This window comes from Perca fluviatilis, chromosome 9 (genome assembly GCF_010015445.1).
Source record: "Perca fluviatilis chromosome 9, GENO_Pfluv_1.0, whole genome shotgun sequence".
Classification (NCBI taxonomy): domain Eukaryota; kingdom Metazoa; phylum Chordata; class Actinopteri; order Perciformes; family Percidae; genus Perca; species Perca fluviatilis.
The window spans coordinates 23,281,878-23,300,078 of NC_053120.1; the positions used below are offsets into that span (position 1 = coordinate 23,281,878).

Consider the following 18,201-nt stretch of genomic DNA (forward strand, 5'->3'; position numbering starts at 1 on the left):
GATGCACACAAACACACCTTAATCTTAAAATCTTACACACAATTGTGTTTTTCCTGGTTAAACTTACAAAAATATTGCAAGCCACGTTTTCATGATGTGATGAGTTTAATTTACGAGAACCCTTACAAACATTTGTGCCAGTCGTCACAAGAAAATATTTCAATGTTTGTTTATGCATGTAGATTTAGAAATACTATGATTACTGTGCAGCAAAGTGTTTAATACAGGTCCATTTGATTAAAAAGTTTGTTTCAATTGTAAATATAAGCAAGTACACAATTTTTCTGGGTAACTGTACAAAACTATTTTTAATATCATTCAACAGCAACCCACCTCCTGCAGTTATTACACAATACTATGAAAAGCCAGCCAGAGTCCGTTTTCATCACATCACGATTCATTTCTTATGGAATTTATTCTTCTTCTTGTTCCTCTTGCCAGCTCCTTGTGCTGCTTTCTCCGTCACAATGTGCTGGTACTTCTTTTTGTTGTTCCTGATAAGACAAGAGGAAAGTATATTTTGTCTGCAGAAATGGCAATATACTGTCAAGCAAACACCTAAAAATGTGCCCACACGTTAGCAAATGGGGCTGTGGTGTTGCAATGTATTCCGTGACCCATCAGATTCTGTAACCTGATGAGAAATAAGTTTATGATGGTTACATACTGTATTTTGATAGCAGATTGTGATTAAATAGATTTGAAATATGGTGCCCAGTATAGATTTATCTGTACATCGCTAATACCTCACGTCAATATTTGGTCAAACCATCAGTCTATAATAACAATAAAGCCACAATGAGTATAATAAGTGTTTCTTTGTTTTCATTTTATCCAACTTACTGTCTGAACTCAGCGTCAGATAGCAGCTCCTCCACCATGGTTCTCTTCCTGCTCTTCTTGGGAACACGGGAATGATAGAAGTCAACGGCGCTGTCCACCACCGTACCAACCTGTATCACATGCACACATAAGTTACTCAAATACACTACACAGTTTGATGTTGATAATCCATAAACATAATTCGCCCGAGTATTGCAGACTACATTTGGAGCTTGACACAGCAAGATATAGTTATCTACAAACTTGTAGGGAACTGTTCAATTTTGAAAATTAACATGGCCATGATTCTTAAGAAAACAAGTTTAAACATTGCCTTGTTATTGCAGAGGGTGTTTGAGGACTCCTGATTTCTACAGACCTGAAAATATTTGGGAAAGCCATCCCTGTCGTTCTTTTTGTAGAACCTCTTGGGATCCATGGAGCCTCTCATCTTCAGGACTTTGAGGTCTCCTTTCAGCTCCTGAGTGATCTCGGGGGCTTTCATATTAAACCAACCATCTCCCGTTGATTTCTCCCTCTCCGTCTGGGAAAAACAGTGATTTCAATTATTTAAAAAGCATTGTAGAAGCTTTTGAAGCACAGAATTTGAATTAAAAAAAAGTACCGTCTTTATGAGGACTACATGTTAATGTTTTTGTTATTTGGGGCAGGATGTGTCATCATAACTGACTCCACAAATGATTCATGATCCAAGTGATAGAACTTTAGCACATAGCACAGATAAGCTATAGACCAAAGCATAACTTTGTAAAACTTACTCTGTTTTTCAACTTTTGGGCTTGTTTAGATTCACTGTACGGAGGGACTGCGTCCTTCTTTTCAAAGTCTGGTCCCATCACACTTTTCTTCATCACCTGCGGACAACAACAAAAACTGCAACACTGCAAAGCACCAAACTCTCAACACCCCACTACCCCGAGATAAAAGGCCAAAGTCACGGAGAACTGGAGAGAGACCATGAATAACACCATCTCAGGTGTTATTGGATTTACTCATCCTTGCATAACTATAAAGTTCATTATTCATTCTGCATCACAGATCACCTTCAAAAAGAAAGAAAAAAAAAACACTTATTCACCTCATCTTGGATCTTCTTTTCCTTTAGTTTTCGCAGCGAACTAGAGACAGGTTTTGATTTGCTGCCATCAAAATTGATGTATAAACCCCCGAGCTCCTTCACTCTGATGCCAGGGTCAATACGGCTGGACAACTCTTTCCTGAAACAAATTGGCACAGAGAAAATTCCTCATTTCTCATCTCTGCAGGTATAATATATAATAAATAACAACGATGAGTGTGGCTTTACTATGTGCTCTGTTAACATCTGGTAATATTCTACAGTTTCTATTATAGACAAAGCCCAAGAAATGACCAAAGTCAGAAAGAGTATTAAGAGATGTACTAACACATTGTTGGTTTTGGTCTTTTCGGGGGATTTGAAAAAAGAAAGAAAACATAGAATAACACCAGCCCTGTCCTTTGGGATCCATTTTGCTGTAGAATCAGCTTTATTACAGACTTTGACTTACTTCTGCTAAACAGGCCACTCCTTTCACTGGTGCATGAGTTTAGCAGAGTTGGAAAGAGTACTAGAATATTGTACTCTAGTAAAAGTAGTTACTTTAAAGAATTTTACTCAAGTATTTGTGTACAAATGTAGTTAAATAAAAAGTAGGCCATTTCATTGTTGTGCATCTGTACTATTCCAAGGTGTGACCATCGTTCCGCACACTCTTCCCACCCCTGACGGCTGACCCTCTGCCGGTGAATGGAAATATTTAAACATGCATCTCTTCGGGAGTGTCAGCTGAGTGCAGAGTGTCATCTCTATTGAGCTGTGCCCTCCTGCAGCTTCTTTGCTGCAGCTGCAGATTGTAACAGATGTGACTTGAAATGTAGTAAAGTACGATACTTGTGATAAAAAGTACTTCAATAAAAGTAAAATTACCAAGTTAAAAAAAAAATGAGTACTCGAAAAAAATATGCTTATTGTCTTTCCTACAAAGACTCAGATGAGAAGGCCAATGCCACTCTCTCTAAGCTGTCTTCTAAATATGAAGCTGGAGCCAGGAGACTGTTAGTTTAGCACAGCATGAAGAAATAGGGGGAGAACAGCATCTCTAAAGCTCAACAGTTAACACATTGGACAGAGCCATGCTGTCTGTCCTCCTCCCGACCCCTCCGTTTCAAGTCTTTATGCTTAAGCTAAGCTAATCAGCTGCAGCTTCATCTTCTCATCTCTCAGCAGGAAAGCAAATACGTGTATTTCCCGAAATGTCCAACTATTCTTTTAATGGGATTTGTTGACAACAGTAAATTATTATGTACCAATCTGAGGCTGTCACCTATCACATACTTACAACTGAGGATTTCTACTCGAGAAGAGGATTTCTGCATCTTCGTCATCATCCTCCCCATCCTCATCCACAAACTCATCTTGCTCCTCCTGCCCAACTCTCTCTTCCTTTGGGGCTTTCTCCTCCTCCTCCTCCTCCTCTGTAGGCTTCTCCTTGTAGTACTGTTCATCAGCCTCCTGTCCGGGCCGTGTGTCAATCATAAACAGTCCATCAACTGATGTAGCAGCTGCCGCTTCACACTTCTGGGTAGGTCCTGCTCTCTCCTCTGCCTGGTAACCCAAATCCTCCTCTTCAGAAACATCCCTCTCCTCCTCTTCAGCATCTTCATCCTCGCTGCTCTCCAGCAGGGTGATTATTTTTGCATTCTCCACAATGACGTCTTTAGATTGCTGTTCTGGGTCAGTATCCACTGTGACATTGTGCTGCTGGCTGGATGCCACCTGAATGGACTCAACTCGGACCTCACTGGAGTCCGCCACCTGCTGAGCGTCTCTAAGCAATGTGCTGACTTCCATTTTCTCCTGCTCACTGGGCCTGGTTTCCACAACAGCATCCTCATCCACAGCCTCAGCTCCCTGTGATGAGTGGGTGTCCACATCAGCTACTTCCATAGCTTCATCCTTCTCTTCAGTCTTCTTTGGGATTTCAGAAGCACTCTCACATAATGTTACTGTAACTGATTGGCCAGGCTGTAACGCCTCTGATGGTGCGATTGCTTCCTGTATCATTTCCATCTCTGAGATGTTCCCGTCCTTGTTCTTAGCACACGTCTCCTCCTGCTGGCGTCTGAGCGTAACTGCAGGTTTACTAACAGCTTCCTCAGCACAACCAGGACTGTCTGATACCAGGGGAGACCCATGGGTGGAGTCTTCCTCTGAAATGACAATTACTTTCTTTTCCACGCTCTTTGTATCGGCTTCTTTTGATGGGAGATCAGTACTATTCACACCTTGTTTCTCTTTTTCTTCCAATGTTTGGTTCACATCTTCCTCTAACAGTGTGGAGTCTGCATCCTCAAAGATCACTGTACTTTCTAGTTGAGAATCATTTAAAGAAGCGTCCTCTTCAGCTGGCTCCCTAGCTTTTTCAAGAACAATACTACAGGCCTTGACTGAGCTCCTGGTGGTCCAAGCACCTCGACTGCTGCTCCCTGAGCCTGTGCGGCTGCTGCAGGGAGTCCCTCTGCTCTGTGTGGAGTAGGGGCTGCCCATCGGAGACTGCACGTCGGCCAGATTCGAGTCAGAGTCTACGGCTTTAGGACTTGTGGATTGGATCTTTCCCCGTCTACGAATCACGTGGATGGGACTGTAAGTGGGCCCGGACTCATGGCCTTCAGACTCACAAGACTGGGGCTCGCTGACATCCGCAGTAGCTGCTGCCTTCCCTGTAGCTGCACAGCTCCTTCGAGCTCTGGGGGCAGGGGACTGAGAGCTTTCTGAGCCTTCGCCTAGGTAGATGGGAATGGGACAGGTTTGCCTTTTGGATCTGGTAGCTCTGCGTGCGGTGGACTTAGAAACTTCAGCTCCTGCGATGCTGTCAGCATCTGAAAGCTCTGAGTCCTCAGTTTGTTGTTTGGCAGATGATCTGGTGCGAGTAGTTTTTCTCTGACTTCTGGTGACCCTCTGGGAATCAGAGGCCACAGAGCTGCAGGACTCGGTCTCCAGTACCAAGTCGAGCTTGACATCCCTCGCCTCAACATGAGATGGGTCAAGGCTTTTAGGAATCACCTTCCTCCTTGTGCTCCGGCGGCTACTTTGGCTAGCTTTCGATGCAGATACTGCAGAAGAGCACGATTCCACCTCAGATATGTCCTCATCTTCCGGACTTACTGTGCGGGGCTGACCCCTCCTCCCACGGGTGCGGGTCATTGGTAGTGCGATGTCGACCACAGAGCAGCAGGACTCCACATCTGACACGTCCGCTTCGTGGGTGGAGCCCACAGGTGTGCACGGCTGCTCTGGACTGTGGAGTCTGGAAGCTCTGGTGCATCTTTTCAGTGCAGAGGTAGGTGGAGATGCCTGGGGTCCTCCCTCGCTTTTTTCAAGCTGGCTGCTGGTCTCCTCCTGGGCATGCTGGGTAGGGCTCTCCACTCGTTTAGCAGTACTCCTAGTTCTTCGACCAGTGGAAGGAGTGGCCTGTGTGGCAAAAATAAGACAGTTATTAGTACAGCTGCAAACCTGATCCCAAAGGATAAGGTAGATGACATTCTTAAGTTTTTTTTTATTGTCAACCCCCCCAAAACAGCACGGCACTGTATTTTTTCTTCAAACGGAAGCGAGTTTTCTATTTGATGCAAACAATTTTCAGCTGCGAGTTAATACACATTTGATGCTCTAGTGAGCATGGAATTGATTCAAATAGACTAAAGCCACGGTTCATAGTGATGAAGTGAAATGTTACCCTGTGCAAAGGTGATAGTCACTGATGTGTTTAGTTTATGGACTGTAGTGAAGCTCTATGGCACAGAACAATATACCGGCTTTGGTTACACAGACAATACTTGTTAGTAGGATCAATTCATTGTTAGTTCTGCTTTCCAACACATTTGCTGACGATGCCTAATCTGAGCAAAATTATTAAGTGCTCCATCAGTAATGAGTAGGATCGTAAATTTATGTATAACTCCCTCTGAGAATGTAAGGATATTAAAGGGGAGTCATTTCTCTCACTGTTAAAGACATTGGTAACTGCTGCATTCTGTACAACTGGTCTGTGGTTTGTGATGTATGCCGGATAAAAGACCTAACTGTGGTCCAATCGTGAGGCACTGAACACATGTTTGATGAATTCAGTATCTTAAAGTAATCTTTAATTCAATAGCATTCAAAGCTGCACTGTTGGTCGACCCACTCGCTGAACTCTGCCCAAACACGACTTAAGTAAACTGGTAGTGAAAGCATCGTGTTTACGGCATCGTCTTGTGCATTTCATTAGATCCTGTTTTCTCTACTTGTGTCACAACATCGAAACGTTTACAAACTCTTTAAGTAAAGATGGTGTCCACGTGAGCTTTGAGCAGCTGCACACAAACACACCAGCTAACTGACACGAGACGGGCTTCCTTCACCTCGGACTACACCTTTACATGGCCTCTGAATATTTACAGGTTTAAAGAACATCTCTCTTTTAAACATACCGGGACATCAGAGGGCTGGTCCGAGTTTGTTTTAGTTGGGGAGTACACGCGTACTCCTCTCCTGGTGGCCACCATCTTGCATGCTAGCTTCTCTCTCACTTCCGGTGTGAAAGCTAGGGCCAGACCCGACTAATCGACACACGGAAATAGATATAGGCTGAGCGGACGATCGCAGAGCTGTGACCCAACTTCAAATCGTGGTGGCGAGAGAAATGTTCATAGTAAAAGTAAAACAATGTATTAAAAGTACTGCATTGAAAATGTTTCTTAAGAAAATTAACGAATTATTAGCAATGTTCACTTTACTATAAAAACTAAAAGTGTTCCAATATGTGAGTGTTGGACAGACTACTATTAAGATTAGACATTATTGATCCTGCAAGGGGAAATTATATTAGCCTACTAATTTTTTTAGATTATTAATGATCAGTTAATGTGCAAGTAACCTAATAATGGTGTAGTTGCTTGAGGTGGAGCTTATTTAAACGCTAATAAAAAAGCTATATGTAGTATACCAGCGGTACCTGCAGGATGTGTTCACCTCACTAGAGGGAGGACAGAGGACAGGAGGAAGGACTGGTACGGATGTCTGTGTTCTTCATTTTTTCTAAACTTCACTCAGTATTTTGATGTCTGGAATATTATTTATTTTATTAACATTTTAGATTCATTTCCAGTGAGATATTGAGTTTATATAGTGACTTTGCTGTTATTACCGTTTCATTCTAGAAATATTTACAATATTATTTCTAATCCATTTCTTAAATGTATTATTTTTTAAATATTTTTTTTTTAAAGCAATTATTCAGTAATAAAAAAAAGAACTGAAAAGAGTATCAATAAAGAACCAAACCAATACGGAGTATCGATAAGAGTAGTAGTATTGATACAATCCTAACGATACCCATCCCTAAGCACTACACAAGCCTATTTTAATCACTTAAAATTTAGGCTCAAACTAGGGCATCACACATTCTGCCAGAGGAAATTATTCAAGTTTTTGTCTTTCCATTATAACTAAATCCAAGCCTGACAAGCTGATTCAAAAGTCAGCGGGAAAGAGTGTGAAACAGTTTAACAAAGTTGGAGATGCTCTTCAGAATCAGATTTATTGCCAAAGTAAGCTTTCACTTGCATGGAATTTGCCTTGGTGTGATTGGTGCATACAATAAACATATGAAAAGGGAAATAGAGCGAAGTACTTTTTTTTAATTAATTTAGCTCATACAATAACCATTTTTTCTATTTATTTGCATCACCAAATCTTGAATGCAATATCAAACAATCACACTAGCCCAGGTTTATCCCATTTTTAAAATATCTTACACCAGTGTTGACCGAACAAACATCTGTTTTATAATTTTAATAAAGCCAATTCATGATATACAGATAAATGACAACATTAAATATGTTTACAGTACAACAGATAACTCGCCTTCATGAGATTAAATGGATCCTGTCTGGAAAAACAACCATGATTCTTAAATAAAAACTTCCTAAGAGTTAACTAATTTTAACATCTCATTGACGCCGAGTTTCCAGTGCTGTAACAATGCATATAGAGGACATAAGCCTGCTATGCATGTCAATCTCAAAATACTGCTGTACTCTCAATCCTCAAGTTAATCTCATGAGCACAGAGTGGGTAAACATTTCAATGCATCATCAAACACAGTGACATGGTTAGAAAAAAAAAAAAGCATGATAAAATAAAGTTATATATACTCACATAGTTGCCTGCTTTAGCAGTTAAAGTCAATCAGCATCATAAAATAAACATCTCTTATGTAGTTTGATTTGGATTAGCGCATCATTTTTCAAAATTGAGGAATGCAAACGATGTTATATACAGCAGGAAAAATTCAATGCATGAATAAAATCACTTTTTTCCCCCCATTTACCCTTTCAAAATGTTTGGAATCATTCTGTACTAAAAAAACAAATCTCTATCTCTTGCTTTACCTACTTGTAATCTTTTATTCAGACTGATCAATTTAAAGCTTGATTCACACCGACAACGCAGAAAACAGAAAACGAAAAAGATGAGGCACTTTAAGTCAGAACAAGGTTGAGAAACCCTCACCTTGGATCAAAGTTTAGCAACACTTTCCAGCATTAAAGCAGCCTCTACTGTGTAATGGCTGATCTGTCAATGTACTGGTCGTCTGTGAAACTCTCACTTTCACAGTATGTTCTCAAAACGGACTCTGGAGTTGATCTTGCATGTTCATTTTCGATTTTCTCTCACTGAGACGAGGGTTATGAGTAGATGCATCAGTTAAACTGAATAAAATCATACATGATCAGGATTATCTGTGGGATAAAACAATGACTTCAAGACTCATGGTTGATGGCAGCATCCATTATTCAGAGCTGTTACTTTGCAGGTTGTATGTATGTCAATCAAAAGGAGGAAAATGGCTTCATCCATGCATCTTCTTCACTAGCAGGGTGTGTTAGGGGATTGCCTTCCTTGCACTGACCAGGTAGCCCTTAGCCTTGATAATGCCCCTGCTCTTAACAATTATGGAGTAACGCAGGACCCACTCCAGCCTCCAGTCAGCAATGCTCAGGTCCTGCGTTCCTTCCTGCACCGCCTCCTGGAATGTGGCTGCAGACATCAGCTCTGAGGAAGCATGATGCCAAGAGAGGACCGGTTTTAAACTTTCACAGGTATGAGTGAACTGTGCAGCTTACACTGTGCAAACAACTTCAATATCAGATTTAACGATACTAAGGTTGACACCAGCTACAATGCGTTAATTGATTTATAAAGAAAAAGCTTTAAAAAAAGGTCCCATGGCATGACAATTTCACTTTATGAGTTTTTTTAACATTAATATGCGTTCCCCCAGCCTGCCTATGGTCCCCCAGTGGCTAGAAATAGCGATAGGTGTAAATCGAGCCCTGGGTATCCTGCTCTGTCTTTGAGAAAATGAAAGCTCAGATGGGCCGATCTGGAATCTTCTCCTTATGAGGTCATAAGGAGCAAGGTTACCTCCCCTTTCTCTGCTTTGCCCGCCCAGAGAATTTGGCCCGCCCATGAGAGAGAGACATCATGGCTTTCAAACGAGTAAAGTGGCAGTTGGTCAAGGCCAAACCCCCACCCTCCACCTTGCCCCCCCTCTCTCCTCCTCAATAGATACAGACACAGAAATGGCACATACTAAGGAAAGCTCATTGTGGGACTGGCTCTAGTGTCTGTAATTCTGCACCAAGGCTGAATTTCAGGAAAGAGACTTCAGATACAGTATTAGGGGACCACTAAGGTCTATATAAAAGCATCCAAAGAGAACCATGTCATGGGACCTTTAAGAATAAGGCTGGCATTTTTCTATAATTATTTTATTGTCAATAAATCACATAAAAAGACCAAATCAACAATGGGTCAGTCTGTTTCACAACACTCTTCTAACTTCTCCGTGGCTCTTAGGTCCAAGACCAATGTTTTCTACTAAAGACATCAATCTTTAAAAACATCATAAATATATAGTTTTATATGAAAAAAGAAAATGAGGCTGTCATTTTCCAAAACACCTGGGCACTGCTGTTTTTAGCAAACAGGATCCGGCTGTTGAACATTGTCCATGTTCACGAAAATGAAGAAACATGTCACCCAGCAGTGCAGTGGCTCATTGATATTTTATGACAACAGACACCTTTGGCACAGAGGAATAGGATATATCAGGCTTTTTCTACACAAACAATACTTGTTAGTGGGATCAATTCATTGTTGGTTTTGGTCTTTTCATGGCATTTGTTAACAATACGAAAAATAATATAACAAGACCTACATCCTTTAATGTTTGACTAAGGACTGAGAACACTTGGTTTGGGACACCTGACACTTCTCTATAACCCATCTGACTGACAGAAGAAAATAAAGAATTGAATTTCACCTTTGGGATCGTTGTGTGTGAGCAGCTGGATGTCAAACTCCTTAGCGAAGGCTGTCAGGTCAGGAGGCATCACACAGCAGGAGGCCAGGTTGACCTGGTTACTGCTGGGCTTCACCTGGTACAAGATAGGGGACATAATCAATGACTGGCTTTATTTGGTTCAACATAGGAAACTGCACACAGCTCATAATTAGGGGTGTGCAAAAAAATCGATTCACATTCAAATCGCGATTCAAGATCGATTCATACAATTGAAAAAAACAAACATTTATTGTATGTCTACTGCAATCACATGGGAAAAGTAACTATATTTACATACTGTGAATCGATTTTGAATCGAATCTTGAGCCTAAAAATCGATATTGAATCGAATCGTGACATTTTCTGAATCGTGCACCCCTACTCTAAATAGAAAAACACATTCCTGCTTGCAATTTTTTTATCTGTAAACCTGACGTGTTGCCTTCTGAAGCCAGGCACACACTTAACGTATTATGCCCGACTTTTGATATTAATGAACGTCCGTTACATTCAAGCCATTGCCTAATGAGTAGTTACAAAGCTAATTAAGACTATCAGCTCCACACAACTCTCTCTGTATTTCTCAGTATGGCTATGTTCAGAAGATTGTGGCGTCCGGTGACTTTCCCGCGCAGAAACTCGAGTGAAGATATTTACCTCTTCTGAAGAGTCCATCATGTTTTCTTAATCCTCCATGTCCTCCCTGGCTACTAGCAACTGCATGGAGGAGGGGGAAGGGCGGTGGGCGCCCATGGAAGGCTTGTATCATGTGGACGCGCTGACAGTTTTATTGTCATTACTTAGAATTCCTCATGGGGGAGACAGAAACTACACACTATAGCTTTAAAGGGCTGCGGTGTGTTTTACAAGCCACCAGATGTCACTGTTTTTGCTGTGTTTGAAACCCTGAAGCTTCAAATTAATTTTTTGGCACAAATAGAAAGAAAGCCTGAAAGCTTCATAAGATTAAGCTTCATGGTTGAATAAAATGTGTAGTATGAGTTAAAGCAACATACACAATTAATAAAAACACATAGTGTCTGCCCAGTATTAAAGATGACAAAAATTAGGGTTCACATACACATACAAGATTCCCACTCACCTGAGCCCAGTTGTAGAGCTGTTCCAGCAGATCTTTGTCCAGGTCAGAGGTGCCAATGGCAGCAATCTGCTGGCTCCTGACCAGAGACTCCAGCTCCTCCCAAGCTGGCTGTAGGTGAGCCAAACTTTGGCTGTCACCCTCCAGCGGCCAAGGTGGCGCTATGATAACAGAGTCAAGCTGGGACACTGCCAGCGTCTGGCAGACTAGGGATGAGAGAATAGGCAGTATCACAAGTAGAGTTAGTTTCATATCAATTGTGTGTCATTTTTAAGGCACATTGAAAATTTAGCTGAAGAGATTTAAAGCTCACCCATCTCCACGGCATCTCTGATAGAGGATTGAACCGACTCGCACAGGAATAGCTTGACTGCAAAAACAAGCAGCCATAAACATGTAATCCCCCACATACTGCAGTTGTTCATAGGTATTTATTACTTAATTACTACTATTTATTACTTGTTTAACTATTTCCTAATTAATTTATTTTTCATTTGTCATTTATTGGGTCAGCCATCATATCATTGATTTTCTTTAAAAATTAATTGATCAGTTGTCCTTAACATAGATGAGGCAAAGAAATGTTTGACTGGAATCTGTGAGTGACACACTTTTTAACAGCTTTTGTATGTACAGCCACCCTTGTTAAATGTACTGTAAATCGCTACATTAAAAAGGTTATTAGAAAGAAATCAGATTGAAGCAGGGAATTGGAAAATACATTTACATTTTCTGCGTTAACCCTGGGTATCACCCATGATAGACACTAAGGTTGACTAACCTGTAACCCTCAGTTCCTCCCTCTCTTCAGGCGTAATAGCATCTGTTGCCTGGGGAATGGAGCAGTCCAGTGTGTCCAGGAAGTCCTACATAACAAGGCAAGCACTTATTTCAAAAACTGTGTGACGTGTTTTGCCCTTTTTAGACATTAAAAATAGTAACAGTGCTGGCTTCATCCACCTCTAAATATGACAGCTATTATTTAGGTTATTTCACAATTGACAAGACAGGCAGGAACTTTACAGAGAAAGCCACAATGCTTGCACAATATTTGGCATCTGATGAGCAAGAGGGAGTGATGGCACCGCTGAAATTAGCTAAGAGTTAAAGGTTAAAAAGTTCTAATATGAAGGGAGAAGTGTGTTCTTTCCTGCATTTTCCAGCCATTGCTGCATATCTTGGCACATTACCACCACCTGTTGATCAGTGGAATAGTGTGGCAGCATTTACAGGAACATGTAACAAAACAGTACCCACTCAAATGGGACGATAGCACTGCTAGGTCAAAATCTCCACAGGTTACCTTTAATAACCATCATGAGCACGAAGGACACTGGCCCCTCTGCTCAGAGTGATTCCACATCAATTTCATCATTTGAGTATTCTCAAGCCAATTTTTTGTGCTCCGCAATGCCCAAGCATTCAATGATAAGACTTTAATTTGCCCACATGCTGTATATAAAGTGTTTTGATGGATATTCACAATTTTATTCAGGCAAGAAGAAAACAAAATATAGAGAGGAAGTGCTTGTCTGATTGTTTTGGTTGTATGAGGTTATTATTATGTCTCTTTTTTTTATAAAATCTTTTTCCCTGCACGATGAGAGGAAAAATAGACTGATCTGTCAAGACAGGGATCTCCTCAAAATGGTCTTATTCAGTGTTTAACACACTGATTTCATTTTCTTTGTACATAAGACTTGATAATAAGTGATACATGCATTACAGTAGATAAACATGTTGTGCATTTCTTTGCTTTGTCCATAACATTGTGCTGCTGAAGACTTTACGTTTATCGGACAGCATTCATGTCAGACTTGTGCCAAGTGGGAAATGTTACTTGGTCCAACCTGCTAAGATAGCTGTCGTAACTTTAACGTAAAAGTGACTCTAAAGTGCATTAACTGATGGTTAGCATGTGAACCGTTACACAGCATTACAAAGCTTCTGTGTTTTTCCTGAACAGAAATCAGGGCCCCATGACTGAAACATCCCATTCTTGCCATTTCCCTGCAGGGCTTATTTTGCTTTGTATTTGCAAGTATTTAAGACCCCTTGGTTCAACTCTTTCAAACCTCCACCATTCCCATTTGAGTCCAGTGGGCGTGGTAATAAAAGCCGAAGCAGATTAGCTGAGCCTAGCAAAACAGCCAGAGGAGGGGTATGTTCAGCAGGAATGGTGGTTCACTACGTTGGATCCTGCAGCCTTTTCTTTTCAGAACACGTTATTTTGACAAAACAGATTATCCAATGACTACTGCTTTCTAGAAATCCTATCACAGTTAATGAACAAAACCCCCAGAGCAAAGTTTGTGTGCCCCTACCCTCCACCCCTACAGACAGACGCACATTTGGAATGGCGCCTTTGGCAGCCAGCACTGCATGAACATTCATCATGACAGCTTCTTTTCAGTAAGCCTAGAGGCATCCTTTGATGTCCATCACTACAGCTATTTTTCTTTCCCAAACACTGGAACCCTACTGCCCGACAGTGTAGTAGCACATTATTGTGCAACTCCTTCTCATACTGCTGGTCTGTCCATAACGGACTGTCAATGCAAATACTATTTCTCATTTCTCAGTGACAATGAAAAACACATGCAAAACTGGTTTAGTAGACTATACTCTCACATTGAGAACCCAATAGCACAACATGAAAACATGAATACAACTGTTAAATGTTTTCCCACCTTGGATGGCGGTTTTGTTGCAGAAAGCCAATCACTCAGTGTGTCTTGAATGCAATCTTGAAGCTGAAATATCAAACAGAAAAACAATGTCAAATTAACATTTGTGAAACAAGATATTTTCAGGAAGGATCCCTACAATTTGGCTGAAGATTAACAGCTTTTTATCCTCAACAGACCCCACACCAACATCTGGACAGCTGTGACATGCTGCTCCGCCAACTGTGTGTTATAAACAATGAAATCAGTTGGACAAATTTTATAATGTCCCAAACTGACTCAAGTGTGGGACAATGACAGGAGGGACATGTCAACTTTAAGTGCTGATGAATCTTAAAACCTAATTTTTACAAAAGGAGAAGCATGGGGCGAGGAGGCCAGCTGCATCAGCGGTGTAAGAAGTGTATAGATGTGTGAGAAACGTTCGTGCGAGTGCTAAAGCCAGCAGAAAATGTCAAACAAACTAAAAGCTGGAGATGTTGGGCCAAACACAGACAAAGGGAGACAGACTGGGAACATAGCTGGTAAACAGACCTGGTAGAGACTACACTACATGAGGCTAACAAACAAACCTCAGCTCTGCTGCAGCAAGACAGTCCCACGATTGCAGAGTTGGATGTGTGAAGGTTAAAAATAGGGTGATTTGACAATATAGCATTATATCAATTAAATTAGCTTGAACAACCGACTTTGGACAATGTGAGGCATCCATGTTGGTCAGCATTATTTAGTGCCAAGTCAGATATATTGGAACTGAAAAATGGTCTCTATTGACTCTAAGTCATAATAGCAATTGAATGTTGCTTTTTACATAACACAAGCATGGTAACTCCTATGACATATATACATTACTGCAGACTCTTGAAAGAGAGGAAAGGAGGGATGAAACAACAAGTTGTCTAAATCTCCTTTGAAAGCACATATATGTATTATGTACTCTTTATATTTTTTGTTTTTCGTGGTATGTCAGCCACATATAGGCCAGTATATGATGCACTATATGCCATAAAGATAAATATGTGATAATCCAAAAACCTGTCCTCTGATAACTCAGTCAAGCTCAAGTCATATTTTCTGCATTAATAGTTCAACTATGACATTGGCCCTTTATCACAATAATAACAAGTGAAATCAACTATGGATCTGGATGTATCTGAAGCAATCATGAAAAAGTAACAAGTCTGACCATACACTTTCAGGATATTACAGCGACACCTTTCTATAACTACAGTGAACATCTATGCAGTGCCAAAACAAGTAATCGATTAATGGATTAGTCACACGACAGAAAATTAATTTGTCATCTATTCTGATAATTGATTAATTGTCTGAGTCATTTACTAAGCAAAATGCCAAACCTTCAATAGTTACATCTTCTTAAATATAAGGATTTGCTCCTTTCCCGTGTGTTATATCCAGGGTTGGAAATTAACTTTTCAATAAAACACATAATGGCAGGACAGAAATTTTGCATTTTGGGGGAGGTGTAAATTGAAAAACTGGTCTGATGTAATGTGTTACTCCACTGTAACTAGTTAACAGTTACGACAAAAAGGAAGACCACACTATGGCAAACAGGTGAACAAGCGACTTATTGCAAAGCAATATTAAACAAAATTAAATTAGGATAGGGAGGGAAAGGTTAGTAGCAAAGATGGGCTATCCCTAGACCACACCCCAAGAGGCTGGACAGATTGAAAAGTGGATTATAGGAAAAAAATATTGTTCATAAACCTGCATGTAATGTACATTTTGAGTCAGATAGATATCGGTCGGCCTATCTAGCTGAAGTGCATGGCAATGTGTAAAAAGATTTTCGTGTCACTTTGGAAAACACTGTCGATAAATCCACAGTACTAAAACGATGTATTAAACAATTCACGTGCTATATTTCATGGAAGAGGTGAAATCGAAGCACAGCGATGAAACTCCACCTTCCCTGAATGCATGAGCGGTCCCGCGGTTAGGGGACACAGCTCCTGTCGGGGCCCGGGGATACGTACCTGTAACAAACACTGTTTCCATGAAGCACCTGCCTAAAGGTAATGTATGTCACCTGTGTTATTATTCCAGGCTTACACTTATTACAGTGAGTTTTGTGTGAGCAGCCTACAACAATCATTCATCACCAGTTACTGTCTGAAAACAAGACACCTTTGGCTGGATGATAAAGTTAATTATTTGACATGCTTTCATCACATTAGAAAGACACACTAGACTCAAACCTTTAAGCTACTTATCTCAGACACTGTTCTGTAACTATGGACATTGACAGGTACAATTTGAAACTTCTCAGAAAACATAAAATCAGCTTTTATGGCCAAGTAAGTGTGAACACATGCAGGGACTTTGACTCTGGCTTTTTGTTGCTCTCCAAGCAATAGTTAGGCTATACACTAAAAACAAGGACAACAAAGCTGAAAAAGGTAAACATAAACATTTGTATATATACATATACGCACACATGTAAACAAACAGCTATATGAGGATTGTAAACAGTAAGTAAGACAATAGGGCAATTCTAAAGGGTCACTGGCTGGAATAAATAAATAATTTGTTTTTTAATGTTAACAGGTTGCTTATATCTGAGATAGGTGGATATGACAGTATATAAAGTGACAGATATGTATGTGTTTAGCACTATTTATTATATATAATACATATACATAATAATATAATATATAATTTAATTGAAAGGTGGATGCTTGGTGTTACAGTTTATCTTCGATCACACACACACACACACACACACACACACACACACACACACACACACACACACACACACACACACACACACACACACAGTTATCATTAGCTAGTTAGATATTTAGCCAGGTAGCCTATCGTTACCGTTAACTTAAAAGGTTAGCTAAGCTAATAAGCTAAACTGTCACACCAACACAACACAACTAACGTTAGTCCGTTTAAATTAGACAGGTTTTAGGTATCTTACCTCTTCGCTGGGAGAGCACGGACATTTCTTTTTCAGACGACTTCGGTTGACTAGATTTCCGGTGTGCAGCCTGAGAGTCTTGGCGTGGGTCAACAACATCTTCGCCTCACTGCTCCTGTTGGTGATTTGAGGATCCATGTGGTTCTCGGTAGCGAGCTAACAAGTTGCTAATCGGTGTCTGCTACGACGAAGTATGCGTTCACCCTGACACCAACTGCTACTGTAACTCTAACAATAGTGTACAGCCCCCCACAACTGCTATAAAATGATGTAGTCAGGATGACTTGCACTCAGTGTTGACTGACCCGATGGTTTGGTGGTTGCTAGTGGCTGTTATGGAAGCAAGCCGGTCGGTCAGGTCACGCCCACATGGAGGTGTCGGTGACTGTCCCGTAAAACCTGGTGAGGATATCATGGAGTAATGTTAATGGCTACATGCATAAGGCGGAACTAAGCTATGGAATGGATTTTTATATCGAATGCAGTTCCACTTCTGGCCGCTAGATGTTGATGTAGGGTTTGTAATTATTTCCTCAAGCAAGGATAACAGCATAGACTGTTTACAGTCAATGTCAAACAGTCAACATTGTATAACCAACTGAATACTTATACTCAAGTGCTGTACTTATGTACAATTTGAAGCACCTTCACTAAGTATTTACATGTTCTGCTACTTTCTACACCACTTTATTCTGCTGCTAGTTTCTATTTGTATCTACTTCTATTCTTTTTTTAGTTTTTACTTTCTTTATTATCTGTCCTTGTGCTGCTGTAACAACTGGATTTTCCCTCTGATCATAAATAAAGGCTTATCTGATCTTATCTTCTACACCATAACATTACACTACACCATAACTAAGTATTTATATTTTCTGCTACTTTCTACACCACTTTATTCTGCTGCTGTTGTATAGTTTCTATTTATATCTACTTCTATTCTTATTTTAGTTTTTACTTTCTCTATAATCTGTACTTATTTCTGTCCTTGTGCTACTGCAACTGGATTTCCCCTCTGATGATAAATAAAGACTTATCTGATCTTGTCTTCTACACCATAACATTTCAGGGAGCAATATTGTAATTTGTACTCCATTACATTATTTTACAGCAATAATTACCACTACTGTAAATACAAATAAAATAAAACAAACACACATTAATGTGCATGGCTTTCCAACTACTTCTGGCCATATCATTTACCTA

The 18,201-nt window shown here is 40.4% G+C and overlaps 2 protein-coding genes across 2 annotated transcripts; both read right to left on the minus strand.

The window, feature by feature from the left end:
- Positions 1-86: 86 nt before the first annotated feature.
- Positions 87-6,468, minus strand: dnttip2 (deoxynucleotidyltransferase, terminal, interacting protein 2). Its single transcript, XM_039811735.1, has 7 exons — positions 6,337-6,468; positions 3,204-5,335; positions 1,922-2,060; positions 1,602-1,697; positions 1,202-1,366; positions 844-953; positions 87-494 (listed from the first exon to the last, which is right to left on the minus strand). Exons 1-7 carry the CDS (start codon positions 6,409-6,411, stop codon positions 398-400), a joined length of 2,814 nt encoding a protein of 937 aa, XP_039667669.1. The 5' UTR covers positions 6,412-6,468; the 3' UTR covers positions 87-397.
- A 1,201-nt stretch (positions 6,469-7,669) lies between these two features.
- gclm (glutamate-cysteine ligase, modifier subunit) lies at positions 7,670-17,402 on the minus strand. Its single transcript, XM_039810441.1, has 7 exons — positions 16,999-17,402; positions 14,046-14,108; positions 12,137-12,221; positions 11,669-11,725; positions 11,359-11,561; positions 10,236-10,350; positions 7,670-8,962 (listed from the first exon to the last, which is right to left on the minus strand). The coding sequence occupies exons 1-7, from the start codon at positions 17,134-17,136 to the stop codon at positions 8,793-8,795; spliced, it is 831 nt and encodes a 276-aa protein (XP_039666375.1). The 5' UTR covers positions 17,137-17,402; the 3' UTR covers positions 7,670-8,792.
- Positions 17,403-18,201: the final 799 nt, after the last annotated feature.

What these genes read in the sequence shown, in the direction of transcription:
- dnttip2 (XM_039811735.1), bottom strand. Translation starts at nt 6,411, where the DNA reads ATGGTGGCCACCAGGAGAGGAGTACGCGTGTACTCCCCAACTAAAACA. An exon ending in ACCAGCCCTCTGATGTCCCG is followed by an intron (nt 5,336 to 6,336) that starts GTATGTTTAAAA and finishes TTTGCCACACAG; the next exon opens with GCCACTCCTTCCACTGGTCG. An exon ending in GCTTTCCCAAATATTTTCAG is followed by an intron (nt 954 to 1,201) that starts GTCTGTAGAAAT and finishes CATGTGATACAG; the next exon opens with GTTGGTACGGTGGTGGACAG.
- gclm (XM_039810441.1), bottom strand. Translation starts at nt 17,136, where the DNA reads ATGGATCCTCAAATCACCAACAGGAGCAGTGAGGCGAAGATGTTGTTG. An exon ending in CAACAAAACCGCCATCCAAG is followed by an intron (nt 12,222 to 14,045) that starts GTGGGAAAACAT and finishes CTTGTTATGTAG; the next exon opens with GACTTCCTGGACACACTGGA. An exon ending in CACACACAACGATCCCAAAG is followed by an intron (nt 8,963 to 10,235) that starts GTGAAATTCAAT and finishes ATGCTTCCTCAG; the next exon opens with AGCTGATGTCTGCAGCCACA.